The sequence below is a fragment of the Microtus pennsylvanicus genome, chromosome 11, assembly GCF_037038515.1.
Source record: "Microtus pennsylvanicus isolate mMicPen1 chromosome 11, mMicPen1.hap1, whole genome shotgun sequence".
NCBI lineage: Eukaryota > Metazoa > Chordata > Mammalia > Rodentia > Cricetidae > Microtus > Microtus pennsylvanicus.
Genome location: NC_134589.1, coordinates 17200509 through 17221493, shown reverse-complemented (window position 1 = coordinate 17221493; position 20985 = coordinate 17200509). Strand labels below are relative to the sequence as shown.

The window sequence follows — 20985 nt, the reverse complement described above, 5'->3', positions numbered from 1 at the left end:
AAAACTACAGTCATTAGCTAGAATGTAGCTAGAGTTCATGCATTACCTTGCTATTTATTCGGTGCATTTTATTGTTGATATGGTTTGAATTAGAATGAATTCTCTCTCTTCTCTTCCCTTCCCCTCCTGGAACTGGATGGAACCCCAAAGCCTTGCTCATCACACTGTACCACTCTCTCTCCTCTTTCTTTTGCTGTTGTTTGCTTGTTTTGTTTCTAACGACGGGGTTTCTCTGTGTAGCCTTAGCTGTCTTGGAAACGACGGGGTTTCTCTGTGTAGCCTTAGCTGTCTTGGAAACGACGGGGTTTCTCTGCGTAGCCTTAGCTGTCTTGGAACTTTTTCTGTAGATCAGAACTCACAGAGATCCGCTTGCTTCTGCTGGGATTAAAGGCATGCACTATCACGCCCAGCCTACCTTACTAGCTCTTGAATTAAAATTTGGCCTTTTTGATATGTGTTACTGTCTCATTTCTTACAATGGTGACTGATATTTTGCCTGGACTTTGGGGTTTTTATAAACTTGAATAACATCAAATTATCGCCCTAAAGGAATGCTAAGTGTGGCGTGGAAGCAGACTTATGTATGGTGCACAACGCGTGTAAAAGGCACCAAGGAGAAGACAGATGTAGTGAGGGATGGACTGGCAAGATGGCTCAGTGGTTGCTGCTCTTGCAGAGGATCCTGGTTTGACTTTCAGCACCCACATGGGATCATTAAGAAAGGTATTTTAAGACAACTCTTTGGCACTTGCACCATTTTACCATTTCCTAAAGATAAAAGCCAATTTGCATGTAAATGAAATAGATGTACTTGGTTACTTTTTGATAGATAATTGTATCATATCTAAGCATTTAATTAAGAAAAAATGTAGATCATCGTCAGCGTTTTCCAGAATTGGTTGATATTTTGATTTTATAATTGTCAAAACTGAGAATACTCTTTATACCAAGACATAGTACACAATGGCAGAAATATATTCAAGACCATTTCAGAAATTGCTGGAAATTTGCTCCAATCTCAACCCCAAATTCATCAACCAAATAATTTTTTATTGTTTGAGAATTTCGTACATGCGTATAATGTCTTGATCAAACCCGCTTCCTACTTCCTCCCCTTCCTGTTCTTCCCGTCTCGCTATTCCCTTCCAACTTCACTTGGTCTTCTTTTGCAAACACACCACCAAGTTCACTTAGTGGTGCCGGTGTGTGCACAGATGCAGGTCCATCTCATGGGCTTCAGGCAGCCTCTCAGGGACCACATCCCTGAGGAAAACTGACTTTCCATCAGCAGCTATCAAACCACCAATTTTGAGACGGGGGTCCTTTGAAGACATTGCACATCACCAAAGCTGACCTTTGACCCTGATCCTCCTGCCTCCACATCCCAAGTGCTGAGATGGAAGTGTGTGTCACCGCACCCAGGGCCTTGCCCATGTCAGGCAAGCACGCCTTAACTGAGCTACATCCTTAACCTTCCCTTAATGGTTAATAAATAAAAGGCAAGGCAGAAAACTGCAAACAGCAAACTTTAAATCAAGCATTCTGATGCCGCCCAGTCCAAAGGCATACTAACTGGATACATACTGAATGTGATGGTAGGAAAACATGTAAAGTCTTTGTTTCCCACGAGCTATTATGTTTTTATAAAAATGGAAAACTTTGTATGCACAGGAGAAACTCTGTAATTAATAGCACATGTCTTGGGCTGCTGAGATGGTGCCTGTTGCCACGCCCAATGGCTGAGTTCAATCCCCAGAATCCATGTGGTGGAGGGGGAGCGCTGAGTCCTTCAAGTTGTCTCCAGACCTCCATGCATGCGGTCCCCCAATAAATAAATAAACAAATACATATAATACAAACGTAAAAGTAGCATATGTCTCTAATCTGAGCTAAGGTGTTTTAGGCAACATTATGTGATGGTACGTGAATCGCAAAAACGAGCGTGTTGTATGTTCAGAACCAAAGCTGCCGTAAATCACGTGATGCAGCATGCGTGGGACCTTCCAGAAACAGCTCAGATTCGTACTGTGTTTGATTTTGAATAAAGTTTTGGTCATATCACATTAAATAAAAATCTCCTACTGTTGCCAGGTTTTCTGGGACCCCCACATTCAGTTTGTAATTCCATATGAGGTTGTGATCCCCAGTCCAAGAGTGTGGGATCCTTTGGAGGCAGACAGCACAATGCCGGGCATATAAAGGAGCCCTCAGTGTGTGGCAGTTGCGAAAGGGTTGCTGCTCTCTCCGTCAGCATACAACTTGTTCAGCGCGTCACTTCAGTAATTCAGAAAAGGTAGACTGTGTGAGTTCATTTTACGATCTCCACAAAGGAAAGCTTAGAAAACTAGATGCTCATTGACTAAGGATAGTCCGGGTCTGAAGGTTTACCACGCAGCATCCTCTGACCACTGAGGGAAATGGGTGTGAGGGTCTAGATAGAGACCCAAAGGTCCAAAGGAAGAATCCTTTAAGCACTGTGAGGAAGGCAGATGAAGACAGCCCCCGGATTGTTTCAGGAGTGTGAGCCCCTGAGTGTCAGAGTCTGATGGGTGGGGCACAAGAGTCGAGAGAAGAGATGGAGAAAGGAAGGTGGTGGTGGGGGGAGTGACCTGCCTGGAAAAGAAGGCAAGATGGCTCTTTCCCTCTAACACCCCTATATCCAAGGAGTCTGGGATGATTGGAAGCATCACCCCAGTCCCTGGCATACATCCTAAGCCCTTTCCCTTGGGAGTTGCCTTGGTCCGAATGTCACCTCCAGGAAAGCCCACCAAACGCTGACCACTCCCACAGGCTATTTAGGCTGGGCGGGGGAGGAACATGTGGTTGCAGGTTTTCATGGTCTCTCCCTCTCTGTCTTCACCCCTCCCCCCATGCTCCCTACCACCAGGGAGCACTGCATTCATTAAACGTGGGCATCTTTGATTTGGTCTAATCTGGTCTGATTGGAGTTATTTTCCTTCTTGGGAACTTCTTCATGGCTTCCCTCTGCTCCTTCCTGGGGGCTTCATCATGGTTGTCAGATGAGGGCTGAGGACTCCCGGGTCTTCCCGGGTTGGAAACAACCAGGGGCACAGGGAAGTGAGGCCCGCTGCTGCAGGAGATTCCGCTCCAAACTCCCAGTCTCCCAGTCACCCTACTCTTCGTCATCCTTCCAGGGAAAAGCCGAATCCCGGGAGGGGGTGGGGTGGGGGTGCTGCGTTCCACTGAGGCCTTGATCTAATGCCTGGCTTTTTCCGGTGCTGTATCAGGATTCAGTCAGACAGAGCTGGTGACTCCTTGTAATAGTCAAGACAGGAAGTGGTCAAGACCTAGAAATAGAGCAGGCAGTGGGGGTGGGAGGGTGAGACCGGCTGGCCCTAGGTGCCTTCTTGGCACAGAATTCCTGGGCTTGGTTTGAGCTGCATGGCACTAGAGATCACTTCAGTTTTATCTCAGAAAGCAAGATATTCAAGCGCATTTTAGTCAAAAGATGGGAGCTTTCCCGTCAGCCCACAATGAAACAGTCAAGACTGTCTGGCACCTTGTGCCTTATTTACAGCGAGGGAAACTGGATTATAGAGTCAGCTTCGAGTCAGATGGATCTGTTTTTAATCCCATCTTTGCCACTAACTACTTGGGCACTCTTAAGCTAATTACCCCGTCTCTCTGAGGCGCTGTTTTTTGCTCATGTAAAATTAGGATTCTCGTGTCTATTTTGTGTTCACTGAAAATAAGAAGTATAATGGAAAAAAAGTTTAACATAGTATTTAGCCCCTAATACTGCAAAAATAAATGGCAAGTAATAGAATAATAATGAACAACATAATAAATATATTTTCATACCTTTCAAGGCTCAGTTTCCATCTCTTTAAGACGCGCTAATGTAGCTGTGCTGTGGTGGTGCACACCTTTAATCCCAGCCTTAAGGAGGTAGAGGCAGGTGGATCTCTGTGAGTTTGAGGCCACCCTGGTCTAACAGAGCGAGTTCCAGGATAGTCATTTACACAGAGAAAACCCTGTCTTGAAAAACCAAACCAAAACCAAACCAACAACAATAAAACAAACAAACAAAAAACCCAAACCATGAGAACAGGAAATGATCAGTATTTAATGCTAAATATGGTATGTGCTCTCAGTTTCTATTTCCTACCCTTAGGAGGAACTCTGGGGAATGGGCCTGGCTCAGGAGCCATCATGGTAAAGGAAAGTAGCCTAGCATGAAGGAAGGAGGCTATTCCTTTGCATGGAGACCTGTGGAGCTAACTCCTCTCACCCTCTTTTTTTTGTGGTGATGGGGGGGGGCAAACCCTGGGTCCTGCATATGCTCAGGGAAGTGAGCTAGAGCCCTAGCCTTGGAGGTGACTCTTGGAGCGAAGTGTCATGGGACTGGGGAACCACTGACTAGGTCCTGCTTCTACAGAGAGGCTGGCAGAAACAGTGGTTAAGCTGTGGACAGTGGCTAGGGTGAGGCCTTCCAGAACCCTAGAGCTCTAGACTCCAGGATTCCCCCTCTGTTCTTAACCCTTGAGGTCGCAGACCCATTTAGAAGCTGGCGAAAGGTAAAGTCTGTTTTCCTTCTTGGAAACAGAGACAGCGCACAAGCGTCTGTCTGCTAGAGAGGGTCCACAAAGCTCCCAAAACTCTTTGGTGAAGAACATCTCCCTGGCAGCAGAAGAAGCAGGTTTGTCAGTGCTTGGGACGAGGGAGCTTGTCTTAGCAGCACTTTTTAAGAGCTAGGGAATAGCCACTGGCTCCTCCCAAGGTGTAGCATAGGGGCAGAAGACCGGACCCGGATCTTTGGTGAGTTTGTTCAGCACCGACAGTGCCGTAACTTACCATACCCTCTTGCCTCAGTTCAGCCAGCACTGGTGAGAGCGGACAGCTAATGATAGCCAGCGGCAGCAAAGCCGTCGGTTTCCTGACTTGTAGGCAGATGTTGGGACTAGACTGAGAACCCAGACCCAAATCTGCTGTCACTTCATCTCTTTAGTCTCATGGAGAAAACATTTCTTTGGCTCATAGCTATAGAGGTTCAAAGGCATGGTGCCTGCATTAGTTTAGTTCCCGGGGGTGGGGGTGGGGGTGGTAATCTATGGCAAGCAGCAGATGGCAAAGGGGAAGTGTGTGTGGGGGGGAGCAGTACGTCTTCAACTGGAAGAAGCACATTGGACAAGGCCAGACCTCCTCTTTTTATAACAGCATTCTTTTTTTTTTTTTTTTTTTGGTTTTTTGAGACAGAGTTTCTCTGTAGCTTTGATGCCTGTCCCAGAACTAGCTCTTGTAGACCAGGCTGGCCTCAAACTCCCAGAGATCCACCTGCCTCTGCCTCCCAAGTGCTGGGATTAAAGGCGTGCGCCACCACCGCCTGACTTATAATAACATTCTTAGGAAGAAATGACAAAGGGTCTTAGGGACCTGCTGAGTTGGCCACGTGTGAAGCATCTCACGCCTCCAGTGGCTTAGACCTCCCGTTAGGCTCCATCTCAAGGCTCACACTGCCTCCCAGTGAACAGAAACCTTTGGTGGGATACAGTCAGACCACATCTAAACAGCAAGCACAGGAGGATTAATCAGGAGAGGAGCGGCAGGCTCACATTCCTGAGCTATTATTACATACCAGCTAATGAGCTAAATGAATGTCACTTCAGTCCTATCTCACAGGGCAGGGAACAGAAGTTTCGGACAGTTAAATGCTTTCCCAAGGTAAACTGTGAAGCTGATATTAAAAGTCTGGCTATTTTCAGCCAGAACCTGGAGACAACCTAAATGCCCCTCAACTGAAGAATATGGATAAGGAAAATGTGGTACATTTACACAATGGAGTACTACACAGCAGAAAAAAGTAACGACATCTTGAAATTTGCAGACAAATGGATAGAGCTAAAAAACATCATTTTGAGTGAGGCAACCCAGGCCCAGAAAGATAATTATCATATGTACTCACTCATAAGTGTTTTTTTTTAAAAATATGTATTTATTATGTATACAATATTCTGTCTGTGTGTATGCCTGCAAGCCAGAAGAGGGCACCAGACCTCATTACAGATGGTTGTGAGCCACCATGTGGTTGCTGGGAATTGAACTCAGGACCTCTGGAAAAGCAGTCAGTGCTCTTAACCTCTGAGCCATCTCTCCAGCCCCCTCATAAGTGGTTTTTAAACACAAAACAAAGAAAACCAGCCTACAAATTACAATCCCAGAGAACCTAGACAACAATGAGGAACTAAGAGAGAAATACATGGATCTAATCTACATGGGAAGTAGAAAAAGACACGATATCCTGAGTAAATTGGGAGCATGGGGACCTTGGGAGAGGGTTGAAATGGAGGGGAGAGGCAGGGAGGGGAGCAGAGAAAAAAATGTAGAGCTCAATAAAAAATCAATAAAAAAATTCTGGCTATTTTCAACAGTCTCCTTTTTAAATTAAAAATTATTTACTTGTATGTGCATGTGGTTGTGTGCATGCGTGGCTGCTTAGGTGTGAAGGTCAGATCCTCCATGTAGGCCTCAGGGATCTAAAGTGGTCAGGTTTAGTCTCAAGGGCATTTACAGAGCCATTTAACCAAGTTGTCTCTTAGGCAGGTGAATAAGGACACCGGAGACATCTAAAACGCGGATTGGGAGCTGCGTAGCGGATTTGTTCTTACTAGAGCTGAACCCTTGGAGTTGGGCTGGGGAACTAGTGACTTAGAGAGGCAACAGAACAAGAATTTGTGGCCAGGGCACAATTTGAAGCCAAGAAGTAGCCCATATCAGAAGGAGGCATCTTTCGTCTTGAGGATTAGCTGGGGAAGGTTTATGAATTGCTTTGAGGACATGGCATGGGTTGTCATGTGACATCCTTGTGGGCACAGTGTTTCCGTCCAGGCTTGATGAGACTGTCACATATATGTGGAGCTGGGATGCCAAGTTGAGAGGCTCTCACTTTTTTCTCAGCAGAGGCAGGGCTGGCTCCATGAAGACGTAGTTTCCTTCTGAGCCTGAAGTAGATTTCCCAGGGCCCTCGGTCATTGCATCCTTAGCTTCCTGGGAGCCGTCAGGCACATGGGAAACATTTCCCAATGTGGGCGAGTGACTGATAGGGCCGAGTTCATTCCTCCCAGTTTCCTTGATCCCTTCCAAGGGTACTTTCTAAGACAGCTTCCAGAACAGTGAAACTCTAAGTTAGGCCTTTTTATTTTTATTTTTTAAATCAGTGTGAACTCAGTAAAGCTCATTCTTCTGTGAGCCAAGGACCAGCTGGGTCATTTCAATGGACAGAAGGAGATCCTCTGCCAAGCATGTAGGAGGAGAAGCCTTTGAGCCAAGAAGCTACATCACACTTCATCTCCTTAACCAGAGGAGTGGATTTTCACCAAGAGCTCTGCAGTCTTTCCACAAATAATGGCACCGAGAACACCATCCTCTGCGGTGTACCGGTTAGGGGTTTTCCTAACTCTGGTCTCATAGAACCGAGTAGCCTGGAGTGTGGCATGGGATCAGGTGTGTGTGGGGAGATCGGTAGACACTAGGGGAAAAGTACGGAAGGCAGAAGACCAACAACATGACTCGGGGTTGGGTGGTGGGATGCATGCTTGTTCATGCAGGACACTCACTATGGCTTTCTCAGTAGTTTAATCGAGAGCTGGACACTGGGGGCTGCTGATGTGGGATTCTCCTCTGTAGGCTGTGAATATATTTTATTACCATTGGATAATAAAGAAGCTGTTTTGGCCAATGGCTTAGCAGAGTAGGAAATCAGGACAGAAATAGAGTAAGTGAAAGTAGGTGGAGTCAGAGAGATGCCTTGTAGTAGACGAAGGAGACAGATGCCAGAACTTTACCCAGTTGGCCACAGCCTCGTGGTGATACACAGAATAATAGAAATGGGTTAATTCAAGATATAAAAGTTAACCAGAAATACCCGAGTCATTGGTCAAACAGTATTGTAATTAATATAGTTTCTGTGTGGTTATTTGGGTCTGAGCAGCCAGGAAACAAAAGAGCAGTCTCTGCTACAGGTTGCTGCCACCTCTTGGAGATGTTGTGGGGCGGGGAGTGAACCCAATCAGAGTGACGATTCAGCTCATGCCCCAGGAATAAGGACCACACTCTAGAGTGAACAACCAGCTCCCGAAGGGCTACTGATGGCAACCATGCACAGGAAGAGATGCCCCACAAGAATCACAATCCTGGAGATGCAAATCCAAACAAGTAGGGTTGGATGATGGGTTGCTATGGCCCCAATCCAGAACCTTCTATCCACCAACAATACCTGAACGTGGATGGTTACGCTATGCATATGAAGGAAAAGGCTCTAACAACCAAGGAAGGCAGGGGAGTGTACTCTCGTAACCTCAGTACAAGGAGGCTGTGGTAGGAGGATCATGAGTCTAGGGTCAGCCTGCATGGCATAGAGAGATGCTGCAACAAAAGCCAAAACAAATCAAACGTAGAACAAAAGACTACCCAGATGTCTGAGGATGCTTAGAGACATGAGTTTGATCCTTAGATCCCTGGAGGGAGAAGACCGACTCCCCGAGAGTTTTCTTGACCTTCACACGTGTGCAGTGGCACGCACATGTCCCTTCCCCAACAATAATAAATAAAATGAAACAGTAATAAAAAGATTGAATGTGGAGACACTGGGAACTGAGTCAGTATTATATAGTTAATAATTATATTATAATTATATGCTTTTTATAATACATAAATTTATACTTACATAACAGTCAAAAACCCTAAGAGAAACAGATCCTTAGGTGAAACAGAATTAGTTGATAAGAATTTTGTGCGCGGCTGTGTATGAGCACATGTGTCAGGTCTAGAGGTTGACATTAGATGGTTTTTGTTTCTTTATGTCACAGGGTCGCAAGCTGAACCTAGAGTTCACCTTTTGGGAAGACTAGCTGGCTAGTAAATCTTAGAGAGCTTCTTGTCTTCACTGCCACACTTTTTCTCTCTCCTTTCTCTTTTCTATTTTAAACTGTGGGTGTTATGTGGGGGTCCAGCACAGATCTCTAAACTTTACTTACTGAGCCATCTCCCCAGGGCCAGCTGACTAGAATTTTGTTTTGTTTTTTGAGACAGGGTTTCACAGTATATCCTTGACTGTTCCTAAACTCACTTTGTAAACCAGCTTGGCCTCGAACTACAGAGATCCACCTGCCTCTGCCTCTGGAGTGCTGGGATCAAAGGCTTGTAACACCTCTCTTCACCCTCCCCCCACCCCCTGCTAGAATTTTAAACAACTATTGTAAACAGACTTAAAAACTTAAAGAAGAGCCGGGCAGTGGTGGCACACGCCTTTAATCCCAGCACTCGGGAGGCAGAGGCAGGTGGATCTCTGTGAGTTCAAGGCCAGCCTGGTCTACAAGAGCTAGTTCCAGGACAGGAACCAAAAAGCTACGGAGAAACCCTGTCTCGAAAATTAAAAAAAAAAAGTTTTTTGTTTGTTTGTTTTTTTTTTTTTTCGAGACAGTGTTTCTCTGTAGTTTTTTGTTCCTGTCCTGGAACTAGCTCTTGTAGACCAGGCTGGCCTCGAACTCACAGAGATCCGCCTGCCTCTGCCTCCCGAGTGCTGGGATTAAAGGCGTGCGCCACCACTGCCCGGCTACAAACAAAAAACTTAAAGAAGAACAGGGACCTGACTAAAGTTGAAGAGATGAGGAATCTCAACAGAGAAATTGAAAGCAAAAAGGGAACCAAAAGAAAATACTACAGTTTGAAAAGCAGATTTTTTTTTTAAAGCAATGTCTGAAGTGGCAATCCTTTCCCGATAAGCTCAGCAGAATTAGGAGAGGCAGAAGAAAGGATCGGAGATCATGAAAAGAGCTCAGTAGATTGGTGCACACTACAAGCAATAGATGGATTGAAAAAAAAAAAACCCGGGTGTGCTCGGTGATAGAGCAAGCATCTGGGATTTGTGAGATCTTAGAGCCCATCCCAACAGAACAAAACCCGAGCCTCAGCAGTGTGCAAGACACCATTTAGTCTAAAACATGTAAAGGGAAAAATATTTGAAGAAATAATGGCTAAAGGTTTCTAATATGTACAGTGAAGACAAACCACTTATATATCTAAGTTTCTGCCCCAGAACTCAAACATAAATACAAAGTTACCAGAGAGTGAAGTGGCTTTAAAAAAAAAGTCAAAGACAAAGAAAAAAATGTAAAGGTAGTCAGGAGAAAAACTGGGACAAACTGAACAACAAAATAATGATAGTATTGGATTATAATAACCCATGGAATAAGCATCCATGGGCTCATAGTGATATGAATCCATTAATTTTAGAAACAGAAGCAGGACAGCCCTTCCTTGTGTAGAATACTAATTAATCCCTTGAAGGAAGTAGGAAAGCCCCGTTAAACACGTAGCAGCGAATGTTGCAGTTATGAAACACTGATGGGAAAATTAAAAAATAAGGGAGACACCAGTGAGAAGCACTTGCTGGCAGGCCTGACAACCCACTAATTTTGCCATTCAGCCTTCATTACTTGTTCTTTTGTTTTTAAAATTACATTTCATTTATTTACTTGTGTATGTGTGTGTGTGTGTGTGTGTGTGTATGTGTATGTATGTGTGTGTGTGTGTGTCTCATCCCCGCCCTTCTGCCCCCAGCCCTCAGTCCACAGTGGCTTGTGTGGCATTCAGAAGCAATCTTGTTGGGGTCAGTTCTTTTTTCTGTTCTCTTCCGTGTGGGGCTTGGGGATGGAACTCGGGTCTTGGGACACAGAAATAAATTACCTTTCTTATGAAATATGTATTAATTAATTACTGAAACACGCATGAGTAACGAAGAGGAAAATGGTGGCTTTATAGCGAGCAAACCTGGGCAGATACTATCATAACGATGTTATCAAAGTCAACCTTCTCAGTAAGAAGACATATTAACATTACGTGCTCCTGAGGTTATCTTCAAAGGCAACCATGGTGATCATTTTTGTGGCATTCTTGTCCAAAATGAGACAATCATGAGAAAACAGAAGACAAACTAAAAAAAAATTGGCGACTTTTCAAAAACATCTAAGTGATGAAAAAGAAGAAAAAGTGACACTTTACACCTTCCTGGACATTCTTCCTGGCCTTTAATCCCAATGGCTATTCTCCACCTTGACTCTGTTTGAGCAAGGGGCTTAGACTTAGGTCTGCATTCTCACGCACTCTACTCAAAATGGCTTTCCTGGCCTCAGCTTTCAGGGGACCTGCAGCTCCCAAGCTTGATTGCACAGACCCAGGCACTCAACACTCACCGGGTGTCCTCCTAATCCAGGATTCTGGGAATGGCTCTGATTGGCAGAGCTCTTATCATACACACACCCTTGTTTATTATTCTGTATCCACAAAGCATGCCACTGGCTGAAATATGGCCCCCAGGAGCTGTCCTTGTTCACTTAGGGTTTAGAGAGCAGGGCGAGGAAGCAGTTAGAGAAAGAGGGTAGGCCATCGACCCAGGCAGTGCCTGCATCTCTGCCAACTGCGCCGTGCACTCTTCTCGGCACAGTTAGAAACCATCAGTTAGAATCCATCCCTTCAGTTTTCCAATCAGGGACGATGTTTAAAAAGTAAGACTATGCAAATGTCAAAGATTGAAGGAGAGTTGGGAGAAACGATGGCTGATACAACCGAGATCCGGGATCAGAACAGAACAGCGGGAAGAGCAGCACAGCTCGAATTCTGTAACAGGATTAGTTCACAACACTGAATTAACAAGCTATGTCTTTGTTTGGTAATTGTGATGTGGACGGTAGGGGAAGCTGGGTGAAGGACAGAAGGGGACTTTTTTTAGTCCTTTGTAATGACAAGATCAACATACTAATTTCAAAATGAAAAGTTAGGGTGTGGGGGACCAGCTAGAACAAGAAGATAGGGAAGAGAATAGAAAAGATAAACTTCAGCGGAGACAGTGGGGTCAGCACACGGTGGGACCTCTTTGTTATGGCTTGAATGTAAAATGGCCCTCACAGGCTCGTTTTGAGGTCCCCAGTTGGTGGTGCAGATTTGCGGTTTGTGGATTGTTTAAAAGGTAAGTCCTGGCTGGGAGAAGGGAACTTTTGAAGGCAGTAGCTCAGTTCCAGGTTTTATCTAACCCCCCCTACTTCCAGGTCTGCTGTCACAGGGTGACCAACAGCCTCAGGTCCCTTTCATCAGGGACTAAGCGACTCCTGTTACCGGGTCTTCTCTGCCACGATGGACTGAGAGTCCTTCAAATTTGAAGCCAAAATGAATATTTCTTCCTTTAAATTGTGTCTGTCAGGTATGTTGAGAAAAGTAATGTGATACTGGAAGCACTAAGGGGACGGCCAGCGAGATGGCTCACTGGGTGGAAGTGCTGGTTGAGCAAACCAGATGACTGACCCGAGTTCCATCCCTGGATTCCACGTTGTCCTCTGACCTCAATGTGTATGATGGCATGCATGTACCTGCATACACCACACACACACACACGCACGCACGCACGCACGCACACATGCACACACATAGACACACAGCCATACACACACATAGACACACACATATAGACACACACACACAATGCAATTAACTTGAGGATATAATAAGATGGGGGGACCTCTGTCAAGCTATAAAGCTATTTCTAAGAAATATCATTAAAACCAGAGTAAAGTACCTGGAAATTAGGCATATTTGTTTAAGGAGAGTTGTAAGTGTTGCTAATTAAAAAAATAATTAACTTATCTTTATTTTATGTGCATTGGTGTTTAGCTTGCATGTATGTCTGAGTAAGGGTGTCGGATCACCACAGTTACAGACTATTCTGAGTTGTTGCCATGTGGGTGCTGGGAACTGAACCCAGGTCCTCTGAAAGAGCAGCCAGTGCTCTTAACTATTGAGCCACCTCTCCAGCCCCAGGAGTTGCTAAACTTCAGATGCTTTCCAAAATGAAGGGAAGTGTTTCTAGATAGAAACTCAGAACTATACAATGGTGTTCAGTACCAGAAACAGGAAATATGTGGATGAATCTGATTTCCTTATTTAAGGGATTAAATAAATGTTTAAAATTAAAAATGACATTGTGAATTACTGCTTTGTGTGTATGTGTATATGAGGGTGTGTGTGGGACAAGTACACATGTGTGTAGTTGCAGGTACCCACGCGTGGATGGGGCGCTCAGAGCATGAGGGGGGTGTTCTGCTCTGTTACATTCTGCCTTATTGCTTTAAGCTGAGGTTTCTCACTGAACCTGGAGCTAGGCTAGCTGCCAGCCAGCCTTCCCATGGCACTGGGCTCATAGGCCAGCGTATGTCTGTGCGTGGATACGTGTGCTGGGGATTTGAACCCAGGTTCTCATGTTGGTCCAGCAAGCACTCTTACCCATTCAGACGTCTTTCAGCCTCACTAGTATTATTATTTTGCTTGAGATGGGGTTTTGCTATGCAGCCTAGGCTGTACTCGGGGAATGGCCATTCTCCTGCCTTACCCTCAAGTGCTGGGACTGAGACATGTATCACCATGCTCTTCTATGGCTCACTTGCTATGTATAAGACACTAGGTTGTAATAGCATAAACATGCAATTTTGGTGGGGCTGTGGTGGTGCACACCCAGCACTTGGGAGGCAGAGGTAGGAGGATCTCAGTGAGTCTGAGGTCAACCTGCTTTACAAAGTGAGTTCTAGGACAGCCAGGGCTATACAGAGAAACCCTGTCTTGAAAAACGAAGAAGGAGGAGGAGGAGGAGGAGAAGGAGGAGAAGAAGAAGAAATAGATAAATAAATAAATACAATTGTGTGAACTAATTTGTCCAGTTGTAAAGCCCTTACCTGTTATATAAAATGCTATAATATCCTGGTGTTCGGGAGGTCTGAGGGAGAAGTTCTAACCTCTGCCTAGGATGAAGCCGGAAGATGAGGAGTGTCAGACAAGATGGCATGGAAGAGATGACATTTGAGATGCTTTGAAAAAATAAGTGGAATTTTCCAAACGGAAAGAGGAAGGGAGGTCAGTCAGATGGAAAGGCATGGGACATTAAGGAGTGAAAAGAATCTCCTGGGGGAAGAGCTAGTGACGAGTCAAGGAGTCAGGTCTCTTTTTTGCCACGCCCCTCCCCCAAGGTTTCCTGTAGCTCAGGCTGGCTTATATTGCCCTATGTACTCAAGAACTACCTGGAACTTCTGGTCCTCCTGCCTCCTTAGCGCTGGAATTACAGGCATACACCATCACTTCCTGCTTTTGTAGCGCTGGGAATGGAACCCAGTGCACGCAAGTAAGCGCCCTACCAATTCCGCTGCATCGCCAGCTTTCACCGTTTTCACCGTTCTTGCGCCAGGATACACAGCCCCAATCGCTTCCTATGGCCTCAGCTTCAGTATTTTGCAACTTTTGATCTTCTAGAGGTTTCCTATCTAAGGGAAGACCCAAGGAAACTAGCATAGGGGATAGGAATAACAGGCAAGTGATCTCTGGGGGAAAAAAAACTAACAAAAATAGTGAAGTTGAGTTTGGAGGCAATACAGTGACTGCCCTGAAACGGCCATAAGACACGTGCTAAGTGCAAGCAAACATTTCTAGACAGAGGCTCTTCACAGATCCATCTTTTCTTTTCTTTTTTTTTTTTGTGGTTTTTCGAGACAGGGTTTCTCCGTGGTTTTGGAGCCTGTCCTGGAACTAGCTCTTGTAGACCAGGCTGGTCTCGAACTCACAGAGATCCGCCTGCCTCTGCCTCCCGAGTGCTGGGATTAAAGGCGTGCGCCACCACCGCCCGGCCAGATCCATCTTTTCTAACACAAGTTGGAGACGTGGAAATTGCCAAGAAGGCTGCAGGGAAAGCTTTCGACAGCTGCCTGTTAAAGAGTGACAGAGAGACTGAATGAGACTGGAAGAAATCAAAGTGAGTCAGGCTAAGTGAAGTATCAGTGTGTTGCTGTCTCTGCGGAGGTGGGACTAGAAGAGTCCAGGAAGTGGCCCTGTAGCAACTTTCTTTCCTTCTTTTCTTTTCTTTCTTTCTTTTTTTTTTTTTACCAAGCACCCAGGAGCAAAATCCCTGGGACCCAGATGCACACACGACCCTGTGGAGCTCGGTCCCCACTAGTGAGTTCTCAGGTGGATCCTCGTGGAGAAGGAAGGGCTGGGGAGGGTTCTTAAGAGAGGCGTGCCAGTTTCCCCATAGCGCTCGCTGCCTCAGGCAGGGTCCGGACCGGCGCCCTAGGGGAGGGAGCGCACGCCCTTGGCCCGCCCCGCGCGTCCCACCCACTGCGTCCCCTCCTCTTCCCTCCCCTCCCGCCGCGGGAAAAGCAGCCGTGGGCGCTAGGCTCGCCGTGGCACGCGGTGTGTGAAGGACAGCGGACAGGATGCGAGCGCGGCGGCCGGGGTGGCTCTGGGCAGCTCTTCTGGCGCTGGGGACACTGGCGGGCGTTGTCGTTGGAGGTGAGGGAGGCGAGTGTGCCAACTGCCATGGGACCGTGGGACCCCGGAGCTCGGGCTGGGAAGCTGAGGAGCTGGGGGGCGGGTCCTTCCTCCGCTGGCCTCGAGGGTGCGTCGCGGGTGGCAGAGGCAAGGTGGGGCTCCGCTGGGCGGCCCCAGTGCCCTGGCAGAGGGATGCGGCTCACCTGCTTGGGTGAGTGCGTACACTCGGGGTTGCCCCTTTCTCCGAGTAAAGCACGTCTCTCCCCTCGAGTTTGTTCATCTGGCTGCTCCACTCTTTAAGGGGGAGCATTCGAGCTCGAGTCCTTTTGGGACAGATCTCTCAACCAACACGCCCTGACTGTGTGCTGGGAGTCAGCACGGACATCCGTGGGGCTGGCTTTGTCCTTTCTGCTTGCAGCTCACACCATCAGTTAGTTGCCTGGGCAGTCAGCTTTTAGTCTCACTGGTGCTGCGGGATGGGGAGTGGTCCAGTCAACAGAGCCCTAGGGGAGCGGGAGGTGATATTGCTGGAGGTGGAGAAACTGAGGTTCTGGGTCAGCTGGAGCAAGTTAAACCCTGCAGATGCGTGTGTGTGTGTGTGTGTGTGTGTGTGTGTGTGTGTGTGTGTGTGTGATAGGGTCTCACGTATTTCAGGATGCTTCACACTGTGTAGTCGAGGGTAACCTTTAACTTCAGACCCTCCTGTGCCTTCACTAATGAGTGCTAGGATTACAGCTGGGCACCACTGCCCAGGATTTATGCGCTGCTGGGAATTGAACCCAGGGTCTCCTCATACCAAGTGCCCTTTATTAATTGAACTACATCTCCAGACCCAGACTAATTTTTTTTTAGGGTAAAATTTTATTAAGTTGATTTTGAGGCTAAATTTTAGTGGTCACCTTCAAGACCCTTCCTTGATGATACAGATGAACCACCATGGGCCGGGAAGGATGTTTCAGGAAAACTTTCTGTTGCCCATTGTTGCGGAAGCTTCCCAAGGACAGATGAAAACTGTGATCTTTACCCTACATTGGACAAGTCTTGTGACCACAGAACAGAAAGCAGAATCTCCAGCATTGTGCCCTGGAGATGTTTGAGACTCTGGTAGCTGCTGCTTGCCATTGACTGGGAATGGGGAAACTTACCAGAAAACATGATGTTTCTTACAGATAGACAGGCTAACTTCTTTGAACGTAAAACCTTAAAAAAACTCACCACTTCTGAATTTTAAATTGACATAAGATGACAGGGTGTGCCTATGTAAAGTGTGGAAATGCACACACAAGTACCCTGTGCAATCAAACCAAGGAGCTGGTGTTCTTTGTTGTGTCTGATAACTTCCAGCTCTTCTCCGCTATTTTCTTGAGATGTATTTCAAACACTTTGTGGTTTGTTTCTATCTATAGCTTTCAAAGTAACTCCTGGGTGTTATCATCATCATCGCTGTTATCATCATCTGTAATTTGAGAAGAGAGCCCTGAGTTCACAGATGGTGCCTAGATAGCAGAGTGCTTGATCAGCTCTAGTGAGGATGAAGTATATCTGCTACTTTGGTCTCTCACTTTCTCGCACCTTTCCTGAACCCATGTATTACTTGTTGGTTTGGTTCACACAGTTGCAATGATCCATACAGGATCACACTGCTCGGGTATAGCTAAGTCTGGGTCTAAAGATTCTTTAATGGGGATGGGGAAGGTGGGGAGGCTGGACTGAGAAAGTGGGAGGACCTGGATTCTGTCCCCAGAACCTATTTAAAAAGGTTGGTGTAGTGGTGTGCTTGTAATTCCAGTACTGGGGAGGAGACAGAGGCAGACAGCTCCCTGGGGCTCACTGGTGAACCAGTCTGGTCTACTTGGGGAGCTCCAGGATCGAAAGAGATCCTGTCTCCAAAAAAAGGTGGTATTTCCGAGCAATGATACCCAGGGTTGTCTTCTGGTCTCTGCCCAGGAGCAATTGTAAATGAACATGCATGGGTAGGTGCACATACGCACCAAAACAAATAGACGAAAGCCGCAAAACCACTAGGCTATCTGTTCCCAGATCTGCTGTGATCGAAATACCCCAGAGAGGTGACGGCTTGTGCTGAGCTAGCCTCAGACTCCCTCTGAGGAGCAGGTGGAGTCCTGTCGAGGATCAGAGGACTCTAGAGCACCCTGTGAAAGAAGTGTTCGTCATACTTGTGGCAGAGCTGCAAGTATCATTAGGTCCCCAGGGAAGCAGGTGTCCTGGGATGATAGGACAGCTGTTTGGGGACACGCAGTGTTGAAGGGACACAGAAGGAGGGAGGTGGCACAGAGAGGCTGTCCGGAGTAGGAGAGTCTGCTGTAAGGCGACAAGAGTTGTGAGTTTCAGTTTTTATCTACAAAGATAATCATTTATTTTCATGTGAATACTGGGTTGGGTAGCTTCCTCCTATTTATTGCTTAGTCTAGCCTAAGTAGGTCAGAGATGGAGTGCTTATATTTCTTCTAGAGTTTATATTCTGGAAATTCTCCAACAGAAGACCTCTTTCAGAATCCTCAGGGCCTGGAGAGACGAGGAAAGGGGAAAGGGACCGCTGGGGTTTAAACCAGCAGGATGTAGGTTTGATTCTTGACTTTGCACCTCATTGATCATGTGATCTTGCTAGTGTCTTAGTCGTGGTTCCTCACCTGTAAAGTGGGGGAAAGTAGGGCCTTTATTGCACAGACTAAATGAGACAAAGGCACAAATTGAGTGTTCTATAGATGGTGGTTCCTGTTGTCATTACTTTTCCTATCAATCACTGGTGTGTACTATGGACTGTAGACCAGAGTTGCCGCTACTTCATGCATCAATGCAATCTAGGCTCCCAGTTGAGAATCCATTTCTCATATCCTCTTAATTCCGCCCATTTCTCTTTGGTGGCTTGGCACATTCCCTCTGGTCCTGTAAGAATCTACAGAGAAGACCCAGGAGGAGAGAGGCCCACACATCCATTTTTCCCCCTATGAATCTCAACTTTGTAAGATGAAGGTGGTAAAACCTAACACATAAGACTTCAGTCTCCACAAAGAGAGCAGTGTCTGTTTTGTTCAACACTGTGCCCGGTGCTTGGCACACAGGCAACAAAAGAACTATGTAGGGAACGGTATAAAAAGCTATCTAAGCCGGGCGGTAGTGGCACATGCTTTTAATCCCAGTACTCGGGAGGCAGAGGCAGGTGAGTCTCTGTGCGTTTGAGGCCAGCCTGGTTTACAGAGTGAGTTCCAGGACAGCCAGGACTACACAAAGAAACCCTGTCTCAAAAACAACAAGAAAATAAACAAAACAAACAAAGACTTCTAGAGGTGATGTCTCTTAATTTGAAGAAATCCAATATTTCTACATTTGTAACCTCAAGTGTTTTTACCTGGTGTGTGTGTGTGTGTGTGTGTGTGTGTGTTGCTGAGAACGGAATTTAGGGCTTTGTGCTTGCTGAATGTGCTCTACTGCTAAACCATACCCCCAGCCCTTTGGCTGTTTGGGCTTTTGCACTGTTACACATCTTCCGACCAGAGAAGGATGAAAACACAGGGATCCTCTGAAGTGCCTCCCATTTGTCCTGTCTTTAAAGGAGTCACTAGAACATTCTTTTCTGTTCTTCTTCTCTGGTTCACGAGCGTGATGGCGAAGGTGACGTGATGGAGAAGGTGACGTGATGGAGAAGGTGACATGTGTCTCCTGGGAATAGCATAAGATTGGACGAGGAGACCCTGGTGTGAGGAGGGGAACCGAATGTGACTCTAGTATTTCCTGATAGAAATTCTCCCTTTGCAACTCCCTGCACTCCCCGGGTCTCTGTTTATCATCTCCTCCCAGCTGCAAGGATCCTGCCCTCGTTGGCAGGAACATCCAGGAAGCATGCCCACAGGAACCGCAAGTCATGAATCAGCAGACGGATAATTAACCGGGCAAGGGGTATGTGTGTGACTGAGCAGCTCCGGGGACAAATTACCCTCCTTGCTGCCCACAGGGTGGCCTGCTAGAACTCACCATCCCCTCCTCTGCCTTCTCCCCAAGTGGAAGAGTCCTGTGCCTACTGCTACTCAGGTCACCAGTGGATATGAACCTAGGAGCTGGGAATGATGCTGCCCAAGGCTTCTTCTCTTTGGGAACTGACAGAATTGATTGGAACTTGAGACTCTGCAACAAAATGATAAACTCTAACCTTTCTCTCCAGGCACATGGTGTCCCCAGAAAATTCCCATCCCTTTAAAGGGCTAGAGTTGGGGGTGATTAAGAGTTCTTGCCAATCTAGCAGAGGACCTGAATTTAGTTCTAAGAACCTATGTAGGTGGTTCACAACTGCCTGGAACTTCAGTTTCAGGGGACCTGACACTCTCTTCTGATCTCCCTGGGCACCGAACACATAGTGCTCATACATACATGCAGGTACAATACTCATACACATAAAATAAAAGCATATACATCTTAAAAAGGAGGATTGGGCTAGAGAGATGGCTCAGGGGTTAAGAGCATATAGTATTCCTTTAGAGGACCTGGGTTCAGTTTTCAACACCCTCATGAGACAGTTTCCAACCACCTGTAACTCCAGCCCTTGCATGCATGTGCTGCGTATAAACTCATGTAGGTACACACACACACACACACACACACACACACACACACACACACACAGAGAGAGAGAGAGAGAGAGAGAGAGGGAGAGAGAGAGAGAGAGAGAGAAATGAAAATAAAGAAGTCATTTAAAATGAGTATTACTGAAGTATAACTTATTGTATCATGGAGTTCAGCATCCTCACTGTGCAATTCTGTGTACTCTTGGTAAAGCCATACAGTCAATAATCGCTACCATCATGAAGATGGGGAGTATTTTCAGAGAAGTTCCCTCCAGCTTCTTCGTGAATCTTCACTTCCCACTTCTGGTCCCTGGCAACCACTGATCTGTCCCCATAGATCTGCTTTACAGAATGTCAGTGAGATAAAACCATGGTGTGTAGACTTTTAAGTCTGGCTTCTTCTACTTGTAATGTACTTATAGAATTCCAAGAGCTCCCTGGGGCCATCCCATCCTCCTGCAGTGAGATATTACCTTGAAAGCGGCAAGGCTATCACCGCTAAATCATGGAGGTGCCATCAGTGTTCAAACTGAGAGACACACACTGCCATGTTTCAGTCACCAGCGGTTCCAGATGCCAGATAAAGACCCGAGAATTTTACATCAGTCTCCTCTTTTTACTTTTATTTTTCTTGGTACTAAAAGCAACAGATATTTTCATATCTATATTTTTATTAGTTTTCCAAAAGAATTTTCACACAACGTGTTATGATCCTTTCCCTCTCATTTCTTCCTCCAACTCTTCCCAGGTTCATCACTCCTAACTTGACCTCCTTTTTTTCTCTTTCTCTCTCCTTTTTTTTCTATAACCCACTATGCCCCATTCATGCTTCCTATACACTCGCGGGTGTGGGACTACACACTGGAGCAGGGGCCATCTTCGGGAGGGGACACATCCTTAAAGAAAACTGACTCTCCAGCCCCCAGAGGCCATCAGCTGTCAGGAGTGCGTCAGTTAGGGGCGGGGTCTGTGAGCCATCACCCCTCTGTGCCGGAATGCAGACTGACAAAGGTGCTATGATTGCCTCATGTCCAGAAGTCAGTGTGTTACTCCAGTCCTACCCAACCTCTGGCTTTTAGAATCTTCC

At 46.3% G+C, this 20985-nt stretch overlaps 1 protein-coding gene across 1 annotated transcript in view; it reads left to right on the top strand.

Annotated features, from left to right (window-relative positions):
• Positions 1-15205: 15205 nt before the first annotated feature.
• Itgb3 (integrin subunit beta 3) overlaps positions 15206-20985 on the top strand; it is a 58769-nt gene continuing 52989 nt past the window's right edge. The window contains exon 1 of the mRNA XM_075990413.1: positions 15206-15339. Coding sequence (XP_075846528.1) covers positions 15264-15339 — 76 coding nt within the window. The 5' untranslated portion in view covers positions 15206-15263. The remainder of the gene's footprint in view (positions 15340-20985) is intronic.